The sequence below is a fragment of the Oncorhynchus keta genome, chromosome 11 (assembly GCF_023373465.1).
Source record: "Oncorhynchus keta strain PuntledgeMale-10-30-2019 chromosome 11, Oket_V2, whole genome shotgun sequence".
NCBI lineage: Eukaryota > Metazoa > Chordata > Actinopteri > Salmoniformes > Salmonidae > Oncorhynchus > Oncorhynchus keta.
Genome location: NC_068431.1, coordinates 11,966,875 through 11,994,566, shown reverse-complemented (window position 1 = coordinate 11,994,566; position 27,692 = coordinate 11,966,875). Strand labels below are relative to the sequence as shown.

The window sequence follows — 27,692 nt, the reverse complement described above, 5'->3', positions numbered from 1 at the left end:
TGCTTATGGCCTTATAGAGTTGGTTGAGAGCTGTCTTCGTGCCAGCTTTGCTTTGTGGTGGTAAATAGATGGTCACGAATAATACAGATGAGAACTCTCTTGGTAGATAGTGTGGTCGACATCATAAGGTCCTCTACCTCAGGCGAGCAATACCTTGAGACTTCTTTAATATTAGACGTCGCACACCAGATGTTATTGACAAAAAGACACACACCCACACCCTTCGTCTTTCCAGAGGTAGCGTCTCTGTTCTGCCTGTGCATGGAAAATCCCGCCAGCTCTATATTGTTCGTTTCTTCGTTCAGCCATGTGTCAGTGAAACATAAGATGTTACAGTTTTTAATGTCCCGTTGGTAGGATAATCTTAATAGTAGTCAACAATTTTATTTTCTAACGATTGCACGTTAGCAAGGAGAATGAAAGTCATTGGGAGTTTATTCACTCACCTCCGGACTCTCAGAAGGATCCCTGATCTGTGTCCCCTTTTCTTCACGCAAAAGGTGTGGATCTGGGCCTGTTCCAGTGAAATCAGGACATCCTTCTCATCAGACTCGTTAAAGGAAAAAGTTTCTTCTAGTCCGCGGTGAGTAATCGATTTTCTGATGTCCAGAAGTTATTTTCGGTTATAAGAGCAGCAAAATTATGTACACAATAAGTAAAAAAATAAGTTACGCCAAAAAAAGATCAAAATTGCACAATTGGTTGGAAGAATGTAAAACTTCAGTCATGTTCTTCGGCGCCATCTTGATGGGAGTGATATTGAACAAAGATATATATATATATATGTATGAATGTACACCCCCAATCCATGAATTCAACTCTGACCTACCAGCACCATCACACTGTCACAGGACACCATAACCCACTTACCCCAAGGAGGCTCAACTTACTCTGTCCCTGTTCTCAACTTACCCCAAACCCGGGGTAAGTTGTGTCATGCGACCACTTTTTCTTTCGACAAGCTATGTTTTCAAAACTTTTATGTTTACATTAATTCTGATTACATCCAGGAATACACAACATTCTGAATATATGTAGATATCTTTGTTAGAATACTATATTCCCCTTGACGTAGTGATGCTGAATGTAAAAAATGTCTCAACATACCCCACTCTCCTCTACTAGGATGAGATGGTTTTGCCTATATTGAAGGAATATGGTATGGGTTTACACTTTAGCCTACTCATGCAATGTGAGTGCTGCTACCTAAGGCACGCAAGGTCCCAAAAGGTAGTGAGCTAATGGTTTTCTTTTCAGGTTGGACAGATTATTAGAAGACCACAGAAAAGTGGATTCTAAGTAGTGCAACAAGGTTTCACACTTTATATTGGTAATGTACCAGTCAGCAGGCAGGTGGAGCTGCTGAGTCTGAGGAAGGTGATTACTTCCTGTGTTTGGAATTGCTGCAGTATTATCAATAACCAGGCATGCATGATGCATCTATTTTACATTGACTGGCTTCATCAGCTATGGCTTGTGTAGGATGACCAAGGATACACAAGGATGACCATAGCATTATAGTGACATTCTAAGTCTTTGAAAAGATCAGAGTAACAGCTGGCATACAAACACAATGACTTCCTAGTCTGGACAAGGAAATAATCAATGGTTGCAAAATAAATGCTCATAAAATATGGTTACTTTGATACCGACATTATCGAAAGCTGCTTGTGGTCAGCATTTCAACTCCGTCTCACGCTCTTTCACACACAGCCTAACGTACAGAACTCATCGTGACCTTATCGGCTTGTATGTAGTAAAGATATCTGAATTCATTTGGAGGTTTTATGAGCCAGGGCCCAACAATGGCTGCTGCCTATCTTTGTGAAAGCAGCAACCGATAGACCGCTACAGAAAACAGACTGTTTACAATCCAGACCAAAATAAACAGACAATGAGCCTTATCACAGTTAAGTTTTATTCATTCAACATTTCACATTACAAATATTTCAAAATGATGCACTGTTATAAATAGTTGGCTGCAAACAATTAAATAACAGAATTGTATTTTTCGTTTCACTAGCACTGCTACAGACCAACTCCTAGAAATATGGACATTTTTGTATTACATAACTTAATTAGAAAGGAAAATACAAAAATAGGAACTTATAAAGTGAAATGACAATAGAAATTAAGGTGATATCTGAAGTAAAAAATGCTATTAATAAATACAACAACCTTCCCATACAGTTAAAAACTATTGAAATTTTGCCATTAAGTAACATCATTAACAGACAAATATTTAAATATTTATTTTCCTTCAGAAAATGTTAATCATATATTGTGGAGCACAATATAGCAATTAGTAAAAACTAGACACTTTAAAAGCTTCACCTCAAAAATATAACAAAAATCTGATCAAAATTATAAAAATTATACATTCCAATTAAAAATATACCAATAAACAGCTAAATACATTATTGACCTAATAATTACAATGCAATCACAGTAGCTTGAAATAAACAAATGAGCACAAAACCTTTAATGTTTTAAAAATAACTTCAATTATTTATATTAGTACAAATAGTTTGATTTCTTTTTCTTTTTTACAAACACCAGCATGAAAAGGATTACAATAACAGTAGAAAATGACTGAAAAACATATTAACGTCTTCTTTAAATGTCTGCAATTAAAAATGGCATTAAAGAATTACATTGCAAAGAGTCTTTATCTGGAAAAAAATAAAATAAAATGTATTGCACATAACAACTCGAAGTTAACTTGCAACATTTACCACATTCAAGTCTTAAAGTTCCCCTTCTTCCAAAACGGTTGAATTACCTCAGACAGTGGAGATGAGTTAACAAGTCTTTTCAACAGTGTCCGTCCTATAAGATGCTCAAGTCCTCCACTGCTAAAATAGATTTTAGAGTTATTTTTTTTCTTATTTTCTCATATTTTTTTCTTTGCATCCTGCAGAGGTCTGAGTATGGAGAAGGCAAAGATATCAACACATGGGAGAAGTGAGGTGTGGGGGTGGCCTTAACAAATTAAAGTTGAGAAACATCTGGTGCACAACCACAACAATCAAATTCAATAGCTAATTCATGTACTTATCTTTTTTTCGTCATGCATGCTAAGGATTACAATAGGAGCTAGTTGGCAAGTTCAAGAATATATATTTTCAAATGTTAAAATATCTAAACACCAAACATCCATTCTTGTGATACGAGATTCAGCCGAAGCATGAACCATAATTTGCATTATCCTTATAATAGTTATATTCCAGCTATGGAGAGGAAACCAAAAAGAGAAGTTACCATTTTCCCCAACTAGGATAGCCATTTTTTTTTAAACAATAACATTAAAATTTTAAATGACAACTTTGTCCTCGCCATGCTGTTAAGATCTGATTTTTGTGAAACATCTAGTGTATAAGGTCTAAGACCTTTAAGCAGTACACTGATCGTTCCTCTGCCGTTTCGGAAGTCGCGTCAATGCACGCACGCTACTTGGTTGTGAAGATTCCTCAGCACTGAAATGTAGAAAAAAGCATAACTGAAAATAATATATATCGAAATCACTACATTTTTTTCGTTAAATGAAAAGTATCCATATATGCAGATCTCTCAGTAACAAAAGTACAAAAGCTACCTTTCACAATGTGAAAAATTGAGGTATTGCAAAAAGGAGTTTTCCCCATTTGTGAAAAATGTGCCTAAAATGACTGTTGGGAAGAAAAAAGAAATATTTAGAAAAGTAGTGCATAAAATGTTTATATGTGCATGACAAAATAATTTAGCTAGAAAACACTGTACCAAAAATCAGCAGGCCATGTATAAAATAATCTTTTTTTCTCTCATTAACAGCAAATTCTTCAAAAAGTGTTTAACTCCTAAAATGTTTATCCACCACACCAGCAAGCTAAAGTCCTGGTGCAGAACTGGTGCAGTAGAACACCAGCAAGCTAAAGTCATGGTGCAGAACTGGTGCAGTAGAACACCAGCAAGCTAAAGTCCTGGTGCAGAACTGGTGCTGTAGAACACCAGCAAGCTAAAGTCCTGGTGCAGTAGAACACCAGCAAGCTAAAGTCATGGTGCAGAAGAACACCAGCAAGCTAAAGTCATGGTGCAGAACTGGTGCAGTAGAACACCAGCAAGCTAAAGTCATGGTGCAGAACTGGTGCAGTAGAACACCAGCAAGCTAAAGTCCTGGTGCAGAACTGGTGCTGTAGAACACCAGCAAGCTAAAGTCCTGGTGCAGTAGAACACCAGCAAGCTAAAGTCATGGTGCAGAAGAACACCAGCAAGCTAAAGTCATGGTGCAGAACTGGTGCAGTAGAACACCAGCAAGCTAAAGTCATGGTGCAGTAGAACACCAGCAAGCTACGGTCATGGTGCAGAAGAACACCAGCAAGCTAAAGTCCTGGTGCAGTAGAACACCAGCAAGCTAAAGTCATGGTGCAGTAGAACACCAACAAGCTAAAGTCCTGGTGCAGAAGAACACCAGCAAGCTAGTCCTGGTGCAGTAGAACACCAGCAAGCTACGGTCATGGTGCAGAAGAACACCAGCAAGCTAAAGTCCTGGTGCAGTAGAACACCAGCAAGCTAAATTACTGGTGCAGAACTGGTGCAGTAGAATACCAGCAAGCTAAAGTCCTGGTGCAGAACTGGTGCAGTAGAATACCAGCAAGCTAAAGTCCTGGTGCAGTAGAACACCAGCAAGCTAAAGTCATGGTGCAGTAGAACACCAGCAAGCTAAAGTCCTGGTGCAGAACTGGTGCAGTAGAACACCAGCAAGCTAAAGTCATGGTGCAGTAGAACATCAGCAAGCTAAAGTCATGGTGCAGAACTGGTGCAGTAGAACACCAGCAAGCTAAAGTCATGGTGCAGTAGAACACCAGCAAGCTAAAGTCCTGGTGCAGAACTGGTGCAGTAGAACACCAGCAAGCTAAAGTCATGGTGCAGTAGAACACCAGCAAGCTAAAGTCCTGGTGCAGAACTGGTGCAGTAGAACACCAGCAAGCTAAAGTCATGGTGCAGTAGAACACCAGCAAGCTAAAGTCCTGGTGCAGTAGAACACCAGCAAGCTAAAGTCCTGGTGCAGAACTGGTGCAGTAGAACACAGGCAAGCTAAAGTCCTGGTGCAGAACTGGTGCAGTAGAACACCAGCAAGCTAAAGTCATGGTGCAGTAGAACACCAGCAAGCTAAAATCCTGGTGCAGAACTGGTGCAGTAGAACACCAGCAAGCTAAAGTCATGGTGCAGTAGAACACCAGCAAGCTAAAGGCATGGTGCAGTAGAACACCAGCAAGCTAAAGTCATGGTGCAGTAGAACACCAGCAAGCTAAAGTCATGGTGCAGTAGAACACCAGCAAGCTAAAGTCATGGTGCAGTAGAACACCAGCAAGCTAAAGTCATGGTGCAGAACTGGTGCAGTAGACCACCAGCAAGCTAAAGTCATGGTGCAGTAGAACACCAGCAAGCTAAAGTCATGGTGCAGTAGAACACCAGCAAGCTAAAGTCATGGTGCAGAACTGGTGCAGTAGACCACCAGCAAGCTAAAGTCATGGTGCAGTAGAACACCAGCAAGCTAAAGTCATGGTGCAGTAGAACACCAGCAAGCTAAAGTCATGGTGCAGTAGAACACCAACACAAGGATACGGTTTTCACTAGTGTGTTAAATTCTATTTCAGCACTCCCTCCCTGACATATTAAAACGCTAGTAGATTCAGATACTGTATGACTATAATAACCAAACCAAATGTGAGCCTTTGTTTAGCTTTTTGTGTTCATTTCCCCAAACCTGTTGCAGACCTATTCACGTTACACAACTGCCTAGCAACAAACATCTCTATTTTGACCTTTGGAAATGAGAGGATTGACTGGTGAAAAAGCCTGGGTGTCTGTAAACTGAATAAATCCAGTTGTTTTCACAAGTGTTTTCCTGGATTTTGACTGCACTGTTATCTATTCAAGGCCAATCTTTGGTTTGCTGTAGTCCATCTGGTCTTCGTAAGAAAAATAGGAAAAGAATAATGAACTCAGAAAAACTGAAATGAAATACTGTATTACTGCACTACTGCACAGGCGACTTTGGTTCCCTAAAGCATCTAGGTATAACCTCTTTATTGCAGTCTTGTTTGAGTGAGTGAACTGCATTGTGGGACGTACGTAGTAGAGCACATCGCATGGACTATCTTCATTTATGCTTAGAACACTGGCTGAGTTAGCTGGGCTGGCACAGGAAGAGAGGTCTGCAGGTCTAATAACGGCATCCTCCTCTAGATGGAAATGTGTTGATGACAAGCCTGGCTTTTGTAATTCATTTCTCTTTTTGAGGGGGGTTAAAAACAGAATACGGTTGTGAATAAAGGATTGGGAGATTTGCACCAACGCAATAATAATAATAATAATACATGAAAAGCAGGGCTTTCTGCTCACGTGCAGCCCTGATGACAACTAGGCATTAGCCTCTCCTCTCCTAGCTAGCATGGCCTCAGACACAGAGGGGGGGGGGTCACTTATCTCTATACGGGCCAGCGCTGAGGGTCTCAGGGACCTCCAATGCCATACATTCCCCAATAAAATGCTATGTTCATTCTTAGTACAACCTTGGGTCAGATTACAAAAATAAAGAAGTGACAAAGCAGCGTCTATAAAAATGTGTCTTTTTGCTGAAGCCGTTTCCCTTTGATTGTGGTCCTAAGGGAAGCGGGATACCAGCTTACTTTCTTTAACTTATTCGTCACATTAGCAGCTAAGCTTGAGGTATTAGTTTTTGCATGTCAAAATGGAGATCAAACCAGAACGCCTGTTGTGAAATGGATCTTGTCAAGTAACATCAAATATTAGCATGGTCTCAAAAAAAAAAATTCAAACATCTGATCTGGGAAATAATCCACGTTTCTGTACTTGTTTCTTTTTCAAACCAATTGAGATTAAGCTTTGGTTAACTACTGAGACTTTATATTCTGCACTCTAAAATAAAGAAATAAGTGCACTCTTCTTTAGCAACACCTTTGCTATTAACATCTGCTCTGTAGCCTATTGGATGAACATTTGAACTGAACATACTGCTGTGAAGTTGATGGTCAATGACACGCCAATTGGATAACAAGGTGACAATTGAAAGCCTAATCTTTTCAAATTCTGCTCTAATAAAAGATAAAAGCAACTGGAGAAAGTCAAGAGAATGGGATTTCACATGGGATACACAATTTCTTTTCCTTTCTTGACATATCTCCTCATCTTTAAAAAAAATATTAATTTAAAATTAAACTTTTTTTTTCTCCCAAATTAGAGTTAAAAAGGAACCAGCAACAGAAAAGTGCATTTATTTGTACAATGATTTTGCGACTCCTACTCCCCCCTCTCCCCTCTGCCTCTCAGTTCCAGCGGAAGGAGATGTGCCTAGGCCGGTCCCCTCCCTCCTTGACCAGTGGCTTGTGGAACTCCCGACCAGCGCGTGAGTGGATGGCCGCCCAGCAGTATTCACAGTAATACTGGAGACAGGTGACGTTGGCGCAGAAGAAAGGGGCAAACTTGCCCCCGCACCGAGTTCCCTGACACTCATCACACAACTGGTCGTCCAAGACGTATGGCTTCACTTCCACCTGGGGGGGGGGGACGAGGGCAGACAGAGAGAGAGACGGGGGGGACCCAGAGAGAGACGGGGGGAAGACCCAGAGAGAGACGGGGGGAAAGACCCAGAGAGAGACGGGGGGGGGAGGACCCAGAGAGAGACGGGGGGGAGGACCCAGAGAGAGACGGGGTGGGGGGACCCAGAGAGAGACGGGGGGGGGGAGGACCCAGAGAGAGACGGGGTGGGGGGACCCAGAGAGAGACGGGGGGGGACCCAGAGAGGACGGGGGGAGGACCAGAGAGAGACGGGGAGAAATAAAACCATCTATCAGACATGCAGTAAAGAATACAGCTAGGATGAATACATCTTACATTAATTAACGTACTGTATCTAAAGATTTAACACAACACATAATTGCATTGACAATTACATTCCAATTAGGACAATGGTCTCCAATAAACATTCTAAAGTCAGAATCAAAGTAGAGACGTGATTGGTTTGTACGTTCATTATCAATTATTCAAGTTGGACTGATTGTGGCTGAGTGAATTAGCATAATTCTTCTGTAGGTGGCAGCTGGTTAAATGTCTGCGCGACAGTAATTTCTTATCCGTCCTCGTATGACCCAGTCAAAATACCCCAAAATGTTTTACCTTAATCTATAAAACCATTACAATAAATAACAAATTGTCCTTTTAAAAATGTACAAGACAGGAGATAGGAGCCTTTTATGTGTTTGGTACAACATTTCTGTGTATTTGTGTAATGCTGTATTAGCCTGAGAAAGAGAGGGCCTTCACTAACCCGTTTATCGATTTCTCCATGCTGCAGCTGGACAAAACGAGCGCTGATAGCAGCGATGTAGCTCTGCTGATTGGAGAAGGCGACCCGCCCTGCTCCCTTGGGGTACTTGAGCTCCGGGTCTGTGTCGATGCCTGCATAGCACACGCCTCCATACAGCCTGTCCATGATCATAGCCAGCTCCACTGTGGACGGAGGGAAACAGGTTGCAGGTGGCACAATGCCAGGGTGCAGCCTCGTACACTTCATGTAACACTCGCAGCTTGGTCATCATGTTCCAAATAGCTTCCATTTGAGTTGCTACCAATTCCCTTCTCCATTACATACTGTGCATGCTGATGTGATGAAATGCAGCACTAATCTAACAGGTTTTAATACGCCGTCGAGGATACAGGTCTGTGTCCCAAATGTCCTATTGGCCCAGGTCAAAAGTAGTGCCCAATATAGGGAATAGAATGCCATTTGGGATGCAGACTAGGACTAAAGTGCCAATGGAAACGGTGCTTTAGCTGACTAGGGTCAAAAGGTTACCTGCACGGAGAGGGCGTGGCACCCCACCCACAAAGATTGTCTTCCTGGGGTCCAGAGGCTGGGAGCCGTCCATCACAAAGTCACTGTCGTTCAGGTTCCAGGGACGGATCTGGACCTGTCACACACAGAGAGACATGTTACACGCCGCGTTGTGTCTCGCCGCCGGCCGCGTTGTGTCTCGCCGCCTGCCGCGTTGTGTCTCGCCGCCTGCCGCGTTGTGTCTCGCCGCCGCCGCAGCATGCCCGCCGCCCGGCCCGTGCCTGCCGCCCGGCCGCGTGCGTCTCGCCGCGCCGCGCACGTCTCGCCGCCGGCCGCGTTGCGTCGCCGCCCGGCCGCGTTGCGTCGCCGCCCGGCCGCGTTACGCTCGACGCCGGCCGCGTTACGTCTCGCCGCCGGCGCGTTACGTCCTCGACGCCGGCCGCGTTGTGTCTCGCAGCTGCGTATTTGCTTGGTCTGCCACTAATCGAATGGACTCACAATCAAACATGAAGCAGTACAATTCTAGGGTGTATTAATTACAGAAACACCTTACCGTTTAAGAACGAAACGGAATCAAATGTAACAAAACGGAGAGTGACCTACCCAAATTTGTCCAATAGAAACTCTCGTTTGCATTTCCCCTTTTGGAAGTAAACCGTTTGTTGCGAAACGTTTTGCAACAGACTAAATGTTTCACAACATAATCGCCGTAATGAATACACCCCTGCTGCATCTTGAGCTCTTTCATAATGAGAGTTAAAGAAGGGAGCAGATGGATGATGGTGATGGCACAATCCACTCACCGGCTTGTCTTTGATGGTGGGGCTAGACACACACAGGTAGAGCTTGCCGTCCTCTTCAATACAGGCTTCAATCAGGGCCTGCACAGAGCTCTCATCCTGGAACAGCAGGAAGGCATAACCTACAGGACAAAACAGACACCACTTAAACCGCCTGCACAGAGCTCTCATCCTGGAACAGCAGGAAGGCATAACCTACAGGACAAAACAGACACCACTTAAACCGCCTGCACAGAGCTCTCATCCTGGAACAGCAGGAAGGCATAACCTACAGGACAAAACAGACACCACTTAAACCGCCTGCACAGAGCTCTCATCCTGGAACAGCAGGAAGGCATAACCTACAGGACAAAACAGACACCACTTAAACCGCCTGCACAGAGCTCTCATCCTGGAACAGCAGGAAGGCATAACCTACAGGACAAAACAGACACCACTTAAACCGCCTGCACAGAGCTCTCATCCTGGAACAGCAGGAAGGCATAACCTACAGGACAAAACAGACACCACTTAAACCGCCTGCACAGAGCTCTCATCCTGGAACAGCAGGAAGGCATAACCTACAGGACAAAACAGACACCACTTAAACCGCCTGCACAGAGCTCTCATCCTGGAACAGCAGGAAGGCATAACCTACAGGACAAAACAGACACCACTTAAACCGCCTGCACAGAGCTCTCATCCTGGAACAGCAGGAAGGCATAACCTACAGGACAAAACAGACACCACTTAAACCGCCTGCACAGAGCTCTCATCCTGGAACAGCAGGAAGGCATAACCTACAGGACAAAACAGACACCACTTAAACCGCCTGCACAGAACCATGTCACAGAGACCACTACTTAACTCTGATCTCTACTGTTTCATTCGCTGTCTGTTGCTGGAAATGACAGCCAATGTTATGACCGCTCTGCTCACAACTTTGTTTTTAACAAATAAAACTATTAAGACTTCAATAATAAACTCTGATAATCCATTTTGATGACAATGCTGCATGTGGCTGACAAAAGGGCAGACTTGTCACGTGACTCACCTTTCGGGGGGAAGTAAGATTTGCTCTCTGCCTTGTGAGGCCAGTCCACAAAGAGGTGTCCAAAGCGACGGAAACTTGCAGTTATTTCATCTAAAAGTGAAAAAGCAAACAAAAAACATTCAACAATTGCCTCACAGCAGTTGTACTGTGATAAGGTGTGTGTCATCAGATGACTGTTCTTAGTGGGCTCTACCAGAGGGAGGTCCTGGTACATTAGTGGGCTCTACCAGAGAGAGTCCCTGGTACTTTAGTGGGCTCTACCAGAGAGAGTCCCTGGTAACATTAGTGGGCTCTACCAGAGAGAGTCCCTGGTACTTTAGTGGGCTCTACCAGAGAGAGTCCCTGGTACATTAGTGGGCTCTACCAGAGAGAGTCCCTGGTACATTAGTGGGCTCTACCAGAGAGAGTCCCTGGTACATTAGTGGGCTCTACCAGAGAGAGTCCCTGGTAACATTAGTGGGCTCTACCAGAGAGAGTCCCTGGTAACATTAGTGGGCTCTACCAGCGAGATTCCCTGGTAACATTAGTGGGCTCTACCAGAGAGAGTCCCTGGTAACATTAGTGGGCTCTACCAGAGAGAATCCCTGGTAACATTAGTGGGCTCTACCAGAGAGAGTCCCTGGTAACATTAGTGGGCTCTACCAGCGAGATTCCTGGTAACATTAGTGGGCTCTACCAGAGGGAGGTCCTGGTACATTAGTGGGCTCTACCAGAGAGAATCCCTGGTACTTTAGTGGGCTCTACCAGAGAGAGTCCCTGGTAACATTAGTGGGCTCTACCAGAGGGCGTTCCTGGTAACATTAGTGGTCTCTACCAGAGGGAGTTCCTGGTAACATTAGTGGGCTCTACCAGAGGGAGTTCCTGGTAACATTAGTGGGCTCTACCAGAGGGAGTTCCTGGTAACATTAGTGGGCTCTACCAGAGGGAGTTCCTGGTACATTAGTGGGCTCTACCAGAGAGAGTCCCTGGTACTTTAGTGGGCTCTACCAGAGAGAGTCCCTGGTACATTAGTGGGCTCTACCAGAGAGAGTCCCTGGTACATTAGTGGGCTCTACCAGAGAGAGTCCCTGGTACATTAGTGGGCTCTACCAGAGAGAGTCCCTGGTAACATTAGTGGGCTCTACCAGAGGGAGTTCCTGGTAACATTAGTGGGCTCTACCAGAGGGAGTCCCTGGTACATTAGTGGGCTCTACCAGAGGGAGTTCCTGGTAACACTAGTGGGCTCTACCAGAGGGAGTCCCTGGTAACATTAGTGGGCTCTACCAGAGGGAGTCCCTGGTACATTAGTGGGCTCTACCAGAGGGAGTCCCTGGTACATTAGTGGGCTCTACCAGAGGGAGTTCCTGGTAACATTAGTGGGCTCTACCAGAGGGAGTCCCTGGTAACATTAGTGGGCTCTACCAGAGGGAGTCCCTGGTACATTAGTGGGCTCTACCAGAGGGAGTTCCTGGTAACACTAGTGGGCTCTACCAGAGGGAGTTCCTGGTACATTAGTGGGCTCTACCAGAGGGAGTCCCTGGTAACATTAGTGGGCTCTACCAGAGAGAGTCCCTGGTACATTAGTGGGCTCTACCAGAGAGTCCCTGGTAACATTAGTGGGCTCTACCAGAGGGAGTGCCTGGTAACACTAGTGGGCTCTACCAGAGGGAGTGCCTGGTACATTAGTGGGCTCTACCAGAGGGAGTCCCTGGTACATTAGTGGGCTCTACCAGAGGGAGTTCCTGGTACATTAGTGGGCTCTACCAGAGGAAGTCTGTGGTACATTAGAGGGCTCTACCAGAGGGAGTCCCTGGTACATTAGTGGGCTCTACCAGAGGGAGTTCCTGGTACATTAGTGGGCTCTACCAGAGGGAGGCCCTGGTAACATTAGTGGGCTCTACCAGAGGGAGTCCCTGGTACATTAGTGGGCTCTACCAGAGGGAGTCCCTGGTAACATTAGTGGGCTCTACCAGAGAGTCCCTGGTACATTAGTGGGCTCTACCAGAGAGAGTCCCTGGTACATTAGTGGGCTCTACCAGAGAGTCCCTGGTAACATTAGTGGGCTCTACCAGAGGGAGTGCCTGGTAACACTAGTGGGCTCTACCAGAGGAGTTCCTGGTAACATTAGTGGGCTCTACCAGAGGGAGTCCCTGGTAACATTAGTGGGCTCTACCAGAGGGAGTCCCTGGTACATTAGTGGGCTCTACCAGAGGGAGTTCCTGGTAACACTAGTGGGCTCTACCAGAGGGAGTTCCTGGTACATTAGTGGGCTCTACCAGAGGGAGTCCCTGGTAACATTAGTGGGCTCTACCAGAGGGAGTTCCTGGTACATTAGTGGGCTCTACCAGAGGGAGTTCCTGGTAACAATAGTGGGCTCTACCAGAGAGAGTCCCTGGTAACATTAGTGGGCTCTACCAGAGAGTCCCTGGTAACATTAGTGGGCTCTACCAGAGGGAGTGCCTGGTAACACTAGTGGGCTCTACCAGAGAGAGTCCCTGGTAACATTAGTGGGCTCTACCAGAGAGAGTCCCTGGTAACATTAGTGGGCTCTACCAGAGGGAGTCCCTGGTACATTAGTGGGCTCTACCAGAGGGAGTCCCTGGTACATTAGTGGGCTCTACCAGAGGGAGTCCCTGGTACATTAGTGGGCTCTACCAGAGGGAGTTCCTGGTACATTAGTGGGCTCTACCAGAGGGAGTCCCTGGTACATTAGTGGGCTCTACCAGAGGGAGTTCTTGGTACATTAGTGGGCTCTACCAGAGGGAGGCCCTGGTAACATTAGTGGGCTCTACCAGAGGGAGTCCCTGGTACATTAGTGGGCTCTACCAGAGGGAGTCCCTGGTACATTAGTGGGCTCTACCAGAGAGAGTCCCTGGTACTTTAGTGGGCTCTACCAGAGAGAGTCCCTGGTAACATTAGTGGGCTCTACCAGAGGGAGGTCCTGGTACATTAGTGGGCTCTACCAGAGGGAGTCCCTGGTAACATTAAACAGGGAGATTAAAGCAGAGCAGATGGTAGCCTCAGCTGTTCTGTAGTCTTCTGCCAGCAACACTGATCACACCTGAGAGATGTCCTACACTACTTATAACAGAATGTACTAGAACTATGCCTATTCGCGAGCCAAAGCCCTCAGGAAGCGGAAACTAAATAACACAAGACTTGCTATGGTTGAGCAGTGCTGCTTGGTGAAAGTCTACGGCCGAAATTGGTCAGGCCGAAACCTGTGACTACTGGCCATGAAGATATCCACATTGTAGACCTCCACCTGATCAACCAGTTGTTCAGCCCAGTCAAAGCATCACCATAGCGTGGTCACAGCACCTCCGCCTGTGTGAACGTGGTCTGCAGTGTTGTAAAGGTTACCTTCATCAATATCTGGCGGGAGGCCACCGACAAAGACCTTGCGGGAGTAACGCTCAACACGCTCCCCATTCTGGTGGGGGAAACAGTGGGGCGAGCCAAGGCCAGGCAGGCTCTGCTCACCACGCTCGTCGTCAGGGAAACCATCCTCCATGGGGAACAGGGAAGAGTGACCTGAGGAGAGGGCGTGAGAGAGGAGAAAGGAGGGAAGAGGGGACGAGGAGAGAGAGAGGAGACAAATCAGTCAATGACAGATTGCATAAAGATGTAACACAATGGATACTTTAATAAAATTACTTAGGTGTATCAACATGAATGCTATTACATGGTTAAGTATTGTATTGTCAAGCAATACTAGCTATAACAATGTGTCTATTTTACAGTAATTCACCTGACTCATTGACTGCCAGAAACAGTGCTACATTAAGGACTTCTACAAGCAGCCCTGCTGTGCTGTTTGAGAGGTACTGAGCCAGGGATACCTCTCTCTCCCTCCTCCACCAGCCATCCCCATATCAGCTCACTTGGCTACTCGCTAGGCTGGGTACACACACACACACACACACACACACACACGCACACGCACACGCACACGCACACGCACACGCACACGCACACGCACACGCACACGCACACGCACCTAAGCCTATGGCAGCAGCAGAGGCTAAATATTGTTCCCGCCCTATGTCCTGGAGGTTAAGCCACCCCAGCCATATTCCTGACCAAGTGACAGAAAACAGAGACGAGCAGCTTTATGACCAATTATGTAAGAGAGTTAGCCCTGAGTCTGTACACTGTGCGTGTGCGTGTGTGTGTGTGTGTGTGCGTGTGTGACCACAACACCACAAACAAAAGCTCTTAGAGCTGAAAATCCCCAAAACAACATGCCAGATCAAACAAATAGACCAACAACAAACCACAACATCTACATGCAAACACATACTGTCTACTGTCCCCGTTCAGAAATACTGGACATGGACGCAAAAGACCGGTGTCTTTCTATGCCAGTTTGAGGCGAAAAATAAAATAAAATTATGTTTACCTCGTCTCCTCCCATAATTCCTTGCTGCATGTAAAATACCAAAATAACACCAACAGTGACCAGGAATGACAGATATTATCCATTCTTTCATTCACAACATATGCCCTCTCCTTCTCAGTCACATCCTCCATGTGATTGGGTCTATGTTGCCTCCTCAGTGCTTCAGGTTACGTGGCAGACAGATGAGCTTGTATTGAACATTCACCCATGATTTCACAGTTTATTATTGTGGCTTTTTCTTATACCTTGTTGTTGTGATTGTTATTGATTACTCCATTGGTGAGCTGTCAAGAAAGGCATTTCACTGTACTTGTGCATGTGACATTAAAACTTGTTTTCCTGTGCAGTCACGTCTATACACGCCTGCAGGCATACTCATGAGGATCGCAGACACTCTCCCTTCCTAGGCCAGATACAGAGAAGGTCTTTAGGAGGTCAGTGGAGGGTGGTTATACACACTCTCTGGTGTGTGTTCTACAGAGTAACGATCAGCTGGTGTGACTGCCTCTCTAAGACTGGTAGTACCCTCTGAACGGCATCCATGCAGAACCACCATCTGTCCTGTTGGACCAATATAACACTATGAGGCTCAAGGAGAGAGTCCATGGTGGATCACCATGTTGGACCAATATAACACTATGAGGCTCAAGGAGAGAGTCCATGGTGGATCACCATGTTGGACCAATATAACACTATGAGGCTCAAGGAGAGAGTCCATGGTGGATCACCATGTTGGACCAATATAACACTATGAGGCTCAAGGAGAGAGTCCATGGTGGATCACTGAGCTTTCAGTTGCATTTCAGCTTATACATATCAAACTGCAGTTGAGGAAGCTGTAGCTAAAGAGATTAGATTTAGTCTACCTTTGCAACTAGCCTACGGTATTCGTGTCTGCATAGAGGAAAGAAGTGAATCACGCACTGATTCAATATAAAGAACTATAACAGGAAATGTCACAGAATGTTGAAGGAAATACGCAACACAACATATTGAGAAATGGTTCAACTAACATCTCTAGGCAATAGGTTTTATTCTAAACAAATAAAATAATTTAAGAACACAAATACTAGGAGCTTAGTTCCTTCACTGCACAGGCAAAAGAGATCTGCCGACTGAATGCAAATGGGATAGATACACTGCCTTAGGTGAGGGATTACACAACGCTAAAACGTGTTTAGCTATGCAATTTCAAATTAAATAATGAATCTATATTACTAAATCCTTATTTATTAAATCCGAATAAACCATTAAAGAACTAATGGAATAAGAATAGTGGAACACAGAGAAGGAAATCCACATAAACCATTAAAGAACTAATGGAATAAGAATAGTGGAACACAGAAGGAAATGCACACTGATGCCTCAAGAGCATGTTAAGTACAAACATGGTGCTGCGAATCTTGTCGACTACGTTACCAAATGGTTTGATTCACCTTCCATCCATTAGCATGGGTTGAGCATGCAGAGCACTAGTGTTAAACCCTTTTTACGTACCATTTATGGGCAGAGGACTTTCTCCCCCTGGATGGGTGAATCCTAGGCGACCTAGAGAGCGGATTGTACACCGTTAAGAGATTGTCACAACCAAAAACACAAAACAAGCCCTGGTTACATTAGCCCACATCATCTATCTCTCAGCCGCCTGCTCGCTGGCACATTCCCTGTTCCTACCGACCTCCTGCCAAATGTACTTGAGAGTTGAACTGTGCCATGCTGGGGTGCCTTGGTGGAGGGGATGAGAGGAAAACTAATAGTAAACCCATTGTGACTGGAGTGGACTAGTGTAGGGTTTCCCAGACCTTTCATCGGGCCACCCACCAGACGTTTCACATTTTGATTTAAAAAAGAAACTGGCACTCCTGATTCAATTAGTCAACTAATCATCAAGCCTTTGACTAATTGAATCAGGTGTGCCAGTTTAGGGTTGAAACAAAAAATGTGGAAAATTTGGGGGGGCCCCGAAGGAGACGGTTGGTAGAGTGTTCAGTGATTGGTATGTCCCGTCACACAAGAGAGCGAGAGAGAGCGAGAGAGAGCGAGAGCGAGAGCGAGAGCGAGAGCGAGAGCGAGAGAGAGAGAGAGAACCAGCTCAGTAGTCAGTGGTGACACAGAGTACTCTTTTCAGTCAACAGAGGACACTGCTGGAATCGATTCAAAGCCACTTCTACAGTCGATTTCCCCCTCCTTCCTTTTCATCTGTTCTGCAGAGCAGCGGGGTTCATGTTTGAGGGTCAGGTCATTATTTTCAATTAGGGGTAGGGGTGCTGCTTGGTACCCTTAGAGCTCACCCCAGTAGGGACAGCACAAAGTGGGAGCAGTAAACCCTTCATCTGTGTGGATCTTTGTAATGTAGAAACACGTTACCCTGGAGACAGTGGTGAGATGGAATGATGCCTCATAATGATGTTTTCCTCTGCATCTCTAACCCTCTGTAGCTGGCACGAGGCACTGGGAGCATCAAGGCACTAAATCAGCTCAAACTAGACTGAGAACAACAACTCATCACTTCAGGCTCTTCGCCTCTCAAATGTTCGCTAAAGTTGTGTTTCACTGTGGTTTAACTGAATACAGAGGTGTAAAAGGAATAAATGCATACGCAAGCTATGGGGGCAGTTAAATAGAAACGCCACCCAGGCTACTCCCTCTAATTAAATCTTCCCCAGACAAACACCAGTTGGAGTAGTAGTAGAATAGATCATCCTGACTGACAACAGGAACTTTCTGGTTTGGGACGTTTGCATCACAAACCAGATGGACAACAGATAGAGACTGCTGCGAGCGTTGTATTTACATTTCCCATAATACCATCCAATCAACAAACCCTTCACAATCTGCAGCTATGAAAACTCTAAAAGGGGACAAGTAACACCTCCAACGCCACCACCATAAAGTAGATTTAGCTCCAACTTTGACATTTTTGAAAACGTTTGAAATATTTATGAACAATAAGTCCAAATAAAACCAGTATGTAGACCCAGGGTACATCTCCTAACTTTGTTTGAGTTATTGATAAATCAGATTTTCCATGTCCATTTAAAACCTTTGCAAATCCACTAAACAATGGCCTACCAACTTGAAACTTTAAGGTCAAAGACATTACCATGACGAACCATGTTATGTTTGGCATTGATGTCGTAAAAAAATTAGGAAACGCTTAACAATTCACTTTTTTGACTGTGTACCACTAATGCTTAAAAAAAATAATTAAAAATCTTCATGGACTAAATCTAAGAGTCACTGCAAATTTGGTCTTTGGACTAAGTGAATGCATATTAGCACATACACTAATGGGCTAAGATAGGCCAAAAATACTTCAGAAATCTTCTCATGAACCATAAATCAGATTATACCAAATCTGGAGTAATACTCGATGAATTAGCTTCTAATGAATTTGACAACGATTAGTTGCTGCATTCAAAGGCGGCCACGCTACCAACCTATAGCACTATATTTTACATTTGTCATTTAGCAGACACTCTTATCCAGAGTGATTTACAAGAGCAATTAGAGTTAAGTGCCTTGTTCAAGGGCACGTCAACAGATTATTCACCTAGTCGTCTCTGGGATTCAAACCAGCAACCTTTTGTTCAATGACCCAACGCTCTTAACCGCTAGGCTACCCAAGACCCACTAGACAAAACTCCACTTCCGTCATCCTTGTGGTATTGAGAGATAAACATGGTAATGATTTCACTGAAAACATGATATAATGCTTGCTTTGTTATTCAACTGAGCTTGTGTCCTTTTAGTCATCCTGTGAACCCCGTTCATTGCTGCTTGCAGCAATATTTCTATTTGCACTCTCTGTAGAATAGCCTAGCCTACATAAGCCTCCACTCTTCACTTTCTAGTCCATTCTAGTGCCACTGAAAGGAAAGCTCAAATCAGCAGTCATCGGACATGGCTGTGGGGCAGCAGACAGACGCCCGTCCTAGATGACCTTGCAGCAGATTTGAAGGACAAAAGGTTTTTAGATATGGCCGCTAGCATCAATATTGTGACCAGACATGCAATCCTGGTGGTTTTGTGATTGTTATCTTACCTTTCAGGGTATCTTGCTCGGCCCTCATGATGTCAATGAGAGAGTTCTCCAGGGAATGCATGTTGAAGCCATCAAAGGATCTGGTGCGCTCCTGTGTAAAAGAGAGATGAGAGGGCTGCTTTGAAAGTATGGAGCTGCCACTGCTTAAATGTTACTTTTTTGGGGGGGGATAATCTTTAATATTATAGAGTGCCCCATGGTGGCAGTGGGGTTATGGTATGGGCAGGCATAAGCGTCGGGCAACGAACACAATTGCATTTTATCGATGGCAACTTGAATGCACAGAGATACCATGACGAGATCCTGAGGTCCATTTATGTGTTAAGGTATCTATGACTTACAGATGCATGTCTGCATTCCCAGTCATGTGAAATCCATAGATTAGGGCCTAATTTTTTTTAAATCTATGAAATTGTTGCATGTTGCATTTATATTTTTGTTCAGTATACGTTGCACTGTATTTATAGAGGATGTAGTTGCTTTTGTGGTTATGTAAACCACAAACAAAATGCTGCTAAATAATTGTAACTTTAATATTAGGTAAGAAATCATAATTTAGAGTATATGTTAATCCTTTGGAGCGTAATTTGAGTGAGAAAAAAAACGATGTATCGGCAGATACAATACAGTCGGAAAATATTCAGACCGCAGTGTTACGTTACAGCCTTCTTCCAAAATGGTTTTAAAAAATATATATATTCTCAATCAATCTACACACATTACCCCATAATGACAAGATTCTCTGGTCTGACTCCTTGGCCTGAATTCCAAGCGTCACCTCTGGAGGAAACCTGGCACAATCCCTAAGGTGAAGAATGGTGGCGGCAGCATCATGCTGTGGGGATATTTTCAGGGACTGGGAGACTAGTTAGGATCGAGGGAAAGATGAACGGAGCAAAGTACAGAGAGATCGTTGAGTGCTCAGGACCTCAGACTGGGGTCGAAGGTTCACCTGTCAACAGAACAACGACCCTACGCACACAGCCAAGACAGGGCAGGAGTGGCTTCGAGACAAGTCTCTGAATGTCCTTGAGTCGCCCAACCAGAACCCGAACTTAAACCCGATCGAGCATCTCTTGAGAGACCTGAAAATAGCTGTGCAGCAACGCTCCCCATCCAACCTGACAGAGCTTGAGAGGATCTGCAGAGAAGAATGGGAGAAACTCCCCAAATGGGGTATTGTGAGTAAATTGATGTTTTTTTCCCCATGTTTTATCCATTTTAGAATAAGGCTGTATTGTAACAAAATGTGGAAACGGTCAAGGAGTCTGAATACTTTCCAAATGCACCGTATATCAGTCATTTGTCAATTTTTTTTGTATGAATAAAAAAAATACAAATTGGTATCGGACCCAAAAATCCTGCATCTGTCAGGATGACAGTAATTCAAACTAACAGTCTATATGATAGAATGCACAAAGACTATCAACTTCCAGGCTTAATGGTTTGTATCACAAACCATGTTTGAGAAAATCATGATGAAAGTGGCCATTTTAGACCTACACATGCCTCCTGTAAGACCTTATGAACTGTGAACCGTACATGATACAGACATCATCTTGGTGTCATACTTCATATGTTACTATAAGGAGTATGTCTAGATTCTGAAATACTTATATAGTTTTAACAGAAAAAAGGCAGTTTGAAATGTTAAGAAAATGTTTCCATGTTACATACCTAGTTGAAACCCTCCACAGAATGGCATACCAGAGACCAGCCAACACACAATACAAGTCCTACTTGGTAATAATGAGAGGCTTGTTGCACAAGACCTGGAATTAATTCACCATTGACAGCATCTTTCAGCCCAGGCAAGATCTGGCTGCCTGTCAAAGAACTAAAGAAGCACTTCAACTAGGCCAGAGTCCAAGTTTGACAAATCCAAAAACATAGTGTGAAGTCTCATGTGGTTGCGTCATACATTCTATCAAATCAACGTTTATTTGTCACCTGCGCCAAATACAACAGGTATACATACACCTTACAGAGAGATGCTTACTTACAGGCTCTAACCAATAGTGAGAAAAAAAAGGTGTGTGTGTGTGTGTGTGTGTAGGTAAGTAAAGAAATAAAACAACAGTAAAAAGACAATAGAAAATAAGAGTTGCAAGGCTATAATAAAAGAGGGGTTGGCAGGTGGTGGGACACAATGCAGATAGCCCGGTTAGCCAATGTGCGGGAGCACTGGTTGGTCGGGCCAATTGAGGTGGTATGTACATGAACGTATAGTTAAAGTGACTATGCGTATAAGATAAACAGAGAGTGGCAGCAGCATAAAAAGGGGTTGGGGCAGGGGGGAGGCACACAATGCAAATAGTCCGGGTAACCATTTGGTCACCTGTTCAGGAGTCTTATGGCTTGGGTGTAAAAACTGTTGAGAAGCCTTTTTGTCCTAGACTTGGCACTCCAGTGTGGTAGTAGAGAGAACAGGCTATGAACAGGGTGGGTGGGGACTTTGAAACTGTTTAGGGCCTTCCTCTAACACCGCCTGGTGTAGAGGTCCTGGATGGCAGGCAGCTTTTCCCCAGTGATGTACTGGGCCGTACGCACTACCGTCTGTAGTGCCTTGCGGTCGGAGGCCGAGCAATTGCCGTACCAGGCAGTTATGCAACCGGTCAGGATGCTCTCGATGTTGCAACTGAAGAACCTTTTAATAATAATAATAATAATAATAATATATGCCATTTAGCTGACGCTTTTATCCAAAGCGACTTACAGTCATGTGTGCATACATTCTACGTATGGGTGGTCCCGGGAATCGAACCCACAACCCTGGCGTTACAAGCGCCATGCTCTACCAACTGAGCCACAGAAGGACCACCACTCTTTTGAGGATCTCAGGACCAATGCCAAATCTTTTTAGTTTCCTGAGGGAAATAGGCTGTGTCGTGCCCTCTTCACGACTGTCTTGGTGTGTTTGGACCATTCTAGTTTGTTGTTGATGTGGACACCAAGGAAGCTCTCAACCTGCTCCACTACAGCCCCATCGATGAGAATGGGGGTGTGCTCGGTGCTCCTTTTCCTGTAGTCTCCTTGGCCTTGGTTACGTTGAGGGATAGGTTGTTATTCTGGCACCACCCGGCCGGGTCTCTGACCTCCTCCCTATAGGCTGTCTCGTAGTTGTCTGTGATCACTGTTGTGTCGTCTGCAAACTTAATGACGGTGTTGGAGTTGCGCCTGGCCATGCAGTTGTGGATGAACAGGGAGTACAGGAGGGGACTGAGCACGGACCCCTGGGGAGCTCCAGTGTTGAGGATTTTTTATATATTTTTTAATTTTACCTTTATTTAACTAGGCAAGTCAGTTAAGGATTAAGAACAAATTCTTATGTTCAATGACGCCCTAGGAACAGTGGGTTAACTTCCTTGTTCAGGGGCAGAACGGCAGATTTGTACCTTGTTGCAAGTTCAAATCCCGAGCTGACATTTCAGTTACTAGTCCAATGCTCTAACCACTAGGCTACCCTGCTGCCCCAGTGTGGCAGATGTGTTGCTACCTACCTTCACCACCTGAGGGCGGCCTGTCAGGAAGTCCAGGATCCAGTTGCAGAGGGAGGTGTTTAGTCCCAGGTTCCTTAGCTTAGTGATGAGCTTTGAGGGTACTATGTTGTTGAATGCTGAGCTGTAGTCAGCATTCTCACATAGGTGTTCCTTTTGTCCAGGTGGGAAAGGGCAGTGTGGAGTGCAAGAGATTGCATCATCTGTAGATCTGTTTGGGAGGTGCAAATTGGAGTGGGTCTAGGGTTTCTGGGATAATGGTGTTGATGTGAGCCATTGACCAGCCTTTCAAAGCACTTCATGGCTACAGACGTAAGTGCTACGGGTCTGTAGTCATTGAGGCAGGTTGCCTTTGTGTTCTTGGGCACAGAGACTATGGTGGTCTGCTTGAAACATGTTGGTATTACAGACTCAATCAGGGACATGTTAAAAAATGTCAGTGAAGACACATGCCAGTTGGTCAGCACATGCCCGGAGCACACATCCTGGTAATCTGTCTGGCCCCACAGCCTTGTGTATGTTGACCTGTTTAAAGGTCTTACTCACATCGGTTACGGGGAGCGTGATCACACAGTCGTCCTGAACAGCTGTTGCTCTCATGCGTACCTCAGTTGCTTGCCTCGAAGTGAGCATAGAAGTGATTTAGCTCACCTGGTAGACTCGTGTCACTGGGCAGCTCGCGGCTGTGCTTCCCTTTGTAGTCTGTAATAGTTTGCAAGCCCTGCCACATCCGACAAGCGTCAGAGCCGGTGTAGTATGATTCAACTTAGCCTGTATTGACGCTTTGCCTGTTTGATGGTTTGTCGCAGGGCATAGCGGGATTTCTTGTACGCTTCCGACGTCCTCGATGCACTTATTGATAAAGCCAGTGACTGATGTGGTGTATTCCTCAACATGTTCCAGTCTGTGATAGCAAAACAGTCCTGTAGTTTAGCATCTGCTTCATCTGACCATTGTTTTATAGACCGTGTCACTGGTGCTTCCTGATTTAATTTTAGCTTGTAAGCAGGAATCAGGAGGATAGAGTTGTGGTCGGATTTACCAAATGGAGGGCAACGGAGAGCTTTGTACGCGTCTCTGTGTGTGGAGTACAGGTGATCTAGAAATGTTTTCCCTCTGGTTGCACATTTAACATGTTGATAGAAATTTGGTAGAACTGATTTAAGTTTCCCTGCATTAAAGTCTCCGGCCACTAGGAGCACCGCCTCTGGGTGAGCGGTTTCCTGTTTGCTTATTTGCTTATACAGCTGACTGAGTGCGGTCTTAGTGCCCGTCTCTGTTTGTGGTGGTAAATAAACAGCCATGAAAAGTATCGCTGAGGACTCTCTAGGCAAGTAGTGTGGCCTGCAATTTATCACAATATACTCAACTTCAGGAGAGCAAAATCTAGAGACTTCCTTAGATTTCATGCACTAGCTGTTTACAAATATGCAGAGACCGCCCCCCCTCGTCTTACCGGAGTGTGCTGTTCTAGCCTGACGGTGCAGTGTGTATCCCGCTAGCTTAATATCCATGTCGTCATTCAGCCACGATTCCGTGAAACATAGGATATTACAGTTTTTGATGTCCCGTTGGTAGGATATTCGTGATCGTACCTCGTCTAGTTTATTGTCCAATGATTGCACGTTGGTGAGTAATATTGGACGGTAACGGCAGCTTTTCTACTCGCCTTCTACGGGTCCGGACGAGGCATCCGGCTCTTCGTCCTGTGCGTCGCTTCCTTTTGCGAATAATTGGGATGTCTGCCCTGTGGGGTGTTTGGAGAATATCGTGTGAGTCCTGCTTGTTGTTGGGAAAAAAAACGATATACCAGTATTGATGCACAGACCGGTTTGGGGTTTTACTATACCTTATATAAATGATATTTGAATGTTTGTTTTGTTAAATGTGATAAGCTGTGTGTAACGTACATTTTTATAGTTTACTCCGCTACTTGAGTCATCTCTCTCCAGACCTAGCCCCGGCCCCTGTTTACTCACCGAGTGCATGTTTTTGTTGCTCGACCACAAGACACTTGCGTTCAGTCTGCATGGTCAATGCAGAACATGCAACAACATTGATGACTACCATGCTGTTTTAACTTTGCTTCTTAATATAATCCACAAGTGTTCTATAACTACACTATTAGCTTGTGTTTCTTACATTTGCAAACAGGTCATTTGTATTTTCTTAGCAAGTTGTGGCTAAGTCATGTTAGCCAATAATGCTAATTGCTAGTTAGCTGGCTACCGAGCTAGCTAATAAATATACCGAGTGATAGAAAACGCAACTAACTACAGCCTGATACCAGTGATGGTATAGGCCTAAATCAGCATGCTGCTTGTGAAACAGTATCTTCTAAATCAAAGAGGAATAGGCAAAGCATATGTTAGCTACATATTTAATGTAGCCAAAGATTATAGGGTCCCCTAGGAAACACTCACCAACACTTTGGTTCCTACCCTGCTGCAATAACTTCTCCCTGGTATGTTAATCCGTTGTCATATCAAAACACTGTATTCAAAATGCCCACTATTATCATCTAACTATAGAATCTGAATAAATCTCAAGTCAAATCGTAATTGCAACATTTTGTTAAAAATAAGGCCTTGATTTTTTTGCCCATATCGTGCAGTTCTACGTGGCAGTGAGGAAAGGATCACAAATGAGATTGATGAAAATGCAGACAATTACTTTGGATTGAAGATGAATTAACCAGTATAAAACCATCAGAATGGAGAGAGACCCATTGAAATCACTTAGAATGTATGTAGGGTCACACACTACTCATAAAGCATTTAACTTGTACTATTCAAAAACATAAAACAGTCAACGATTTGAAAAATACTGTGATACGATATTGTGGCCATGTCGACCAGCCCTAATGCTAAGCAGTGGGAATGGAAACAAGCGTTAAAATGGTGGCCATGGAGCAGTAAACTAACTGAATTAACAACCATGACCTTAGGAGTGGCAACCACACAAATCACCAGTAGGCGGGGGATGCAGTAGCCTAGAATGTATTTTCTACAATCCACTGAGAGGTGAACTACTTGAAGTCAAATAGGAGATTAACACAAAAACACTCTTAATTAATTACAAAATAAATACTCAACAAAAAAAACAGTGTGCACATAACCCTATCCCTATCCTAAGAGGCGAAACAGAAAGGGTCCACGTGAAGTACTAGGTAATGAGATGCCGTTCGGCATCATGACGACGCACAAGTATGGCTGCTGTTGCAGTAGTTATGCATCTGAATGGATTGGCAACCGTAGCGATTAAAGGGATACTGCGAGATTATGACAATTGTGCTGCTGTTCTACTTAGCCAGAGTCAGATCCTAGCGTATGCTACTGTACCTGTAGACTTCCAGTTATTGCGCTAACGCTAGTTAGCATTGGCCAGTTGAACTGAAGGACAGGCAGGTTCAACTCTTTCCTTCTCACAGCCTCACATGACAAGTTTGGTTCACCTCAAGTACACACACAAAGGTGTACTTGAGCTCAACAATAATCTTTAACCTCTTGCCTGACACGCAGGCGTCCCATCTAGACATCTGGAAATGCAAATGCAATACGCTAAATACTAATAGTACTAGTTAAAACTCAAACGTTCATTAAAATACACATGCAGGGTATTGAAAGCATGAGAAGCTATTATCTGATAGCATGTAACACCCCAAAAGACCCGCAGGGGACGTAAACAAAATAATTAGCATAGTCGGCGCTACACAAACCGCACAAATAAAATATAAAACATTCATTACCTTTGACCATCTTCTTTGTTGGCACTCCTAGATGTCCCATAATCACTATTGGGTCTTTTTTTCGATTAAATCGGTCCATATATAGCCTAGATATCGATCTATGAAGACTGTGATAAACTGAAAAAAATAGTGTCTTATAACGTAATGTCATTTTTTTAAATTAAAAAAGTTGACGATAAACTTTCACAAAACACTTCGAAATACTTTTGTAATGCAACTTTAGGTATTAGTAAACGTTAATAAGCGATCAAATTGATCACGAGGCGATGTATATTCTATAGGGGTACGTCTGGAAATAATGTCCGGGTAAATCTCAACCAAAATATCCGGTCCGGGACCTGAAGAAATCGGCTGTCTCTTCTTCGTTTGACCAAGAAACAAAGCCTAGGCAAATGACAAGACTGTTGACATCGTGTGGAAGCTGTAGGAATTGTAATCTCGGCTCCAGGTAATTTGCTTTCCCATAGACAATTCATGCAAGTGGCGCATTGATATATTTTCCAATTTTCAGTGATCAGATTTTCCTGCGCTTTTCGATGAAACGCACGTTCTGTTATAGTCACAGCCGTGATTTAACCAGTTTTATAAACGTCTGAGTGTTTTCTATCCACACATACTAATCATATGCATATACTATATTCCTGGCATGAGCAGCAGGGCGCTGAAATGTTGCGCGATTTTTAACAGAATGTTCGAAAAAGTAGGGGGTAGGAGTAACAGGTTAAGGAACATTTTTTTTAAAAGTCAAGCTTAGGCTAAATAATAGGCGAGTGGCACATAGGGAATTATTTCATTACATTCCTAACTATGAGGGAAAATTGTTTTCACCTGATAAAGAGACAAAAGAATAGCGAGAAACAGTCAGAAATACCAAACTGGAGTATTTTGTATTTCAACTTGCTCCAGGCAGAGAGCCTGTGTTTGGGAGTATAGCTAGAAGCTAAGGCCAAACTATCCAACGTGAAGAACACTGCTAAAACAGGCCTTGATGAAACATGGGTTTCTGCCACAACATTAATCTACAATGTCACGGCTAAAATAATGGAAAGGGAAGGGGAGGGAGCTAGGGGAGGGGGAGGGAGCTAGGGGAGGGGGGAGAGAGCTAGGGGAGGGGGGAGAGCTAGGGGAGGGGGGAGAGCTAGGGGAGGGGGGAGAGAGCTAGGGGAGGGGGAGAGCTAGGGGAGGGGGAGGGAGCTAGGGGAGGGGGAGAGAGCTAGGGGAGGGGGGAGAGCTAGGGGAGGGGGGAGAGAGCTAGGGGAGGGGGGAGAGAGCTAGGGGAGGGGGAGAGAGCTAGGGGAGGGGAGAGAGCTAGGGGAGGGGGAGAGAGCTAGGGGAGGGGGAGAGAGCTAGGG

General features: G+C 44.6%; 1 protein-coding gene across 4 annotated transcripts in view; it reads right to left on the bottom strand.

Moving 5' to 3' along the window:
* Window positions 1-1,897: 1,897 nt before the first annotated feature.
* Window positions 1,898-27,692, bottom strand: part of LOC118389800 (cytoplasmic polyadenylation element-binding protein 4-like) — a 40,362-nt gene continuing 14,567 nt past the window's right edge. The window contains exons 3-12 of one of the 4 annotated variants that reach the window (XR_008147260.1): window positions 19,096-19,186; window positions 16,548-16,598; window positions 15,051-15,074; window positions 14,012-14,182; window positions 10,670-10,759; window positions 9,640-9,758; window positions 8,858-8,972; window positions 8,330-8,511; window positions 3,596-7,556; window positions 1,898-3,476 (exon numbers count right to left, since the gene is read on the bottom strand). Coding sequence is in view for 3 of the 4 variants with exons in the window: in XM_035779658.2 (XP_035635551.1) it covers window positions 7,329-7,556; window positions 8,330-8,511; window positions 8,858-8,972; window positions 9,640-9,758; window positions 10,670-10,759; window positions 14,012-14,182; window positions 15,051-15,074; window positions 16,548-16,598; window positions 19,096-19,186 (1,071 nt within the window). In the remaining variant the exon portion in view is untranslated. Of the gene's footprint in view, window positions 7,557-8,329; window positions 8,512-8,857; window positions 8,973-9,639; window positions 9,759-10,669; window positions 10,760-14,011; window positions 14,183-15,050; window positions 15,075-16,547; window positions 16,599-19,095; window positions 19,187-27,692 lie in introns of all 4 variants that reach the window. The other 3 variants (XM_035779658.2, XM_035779659.2, XM_035779660.2) reach the window with 3 other exon arrangements.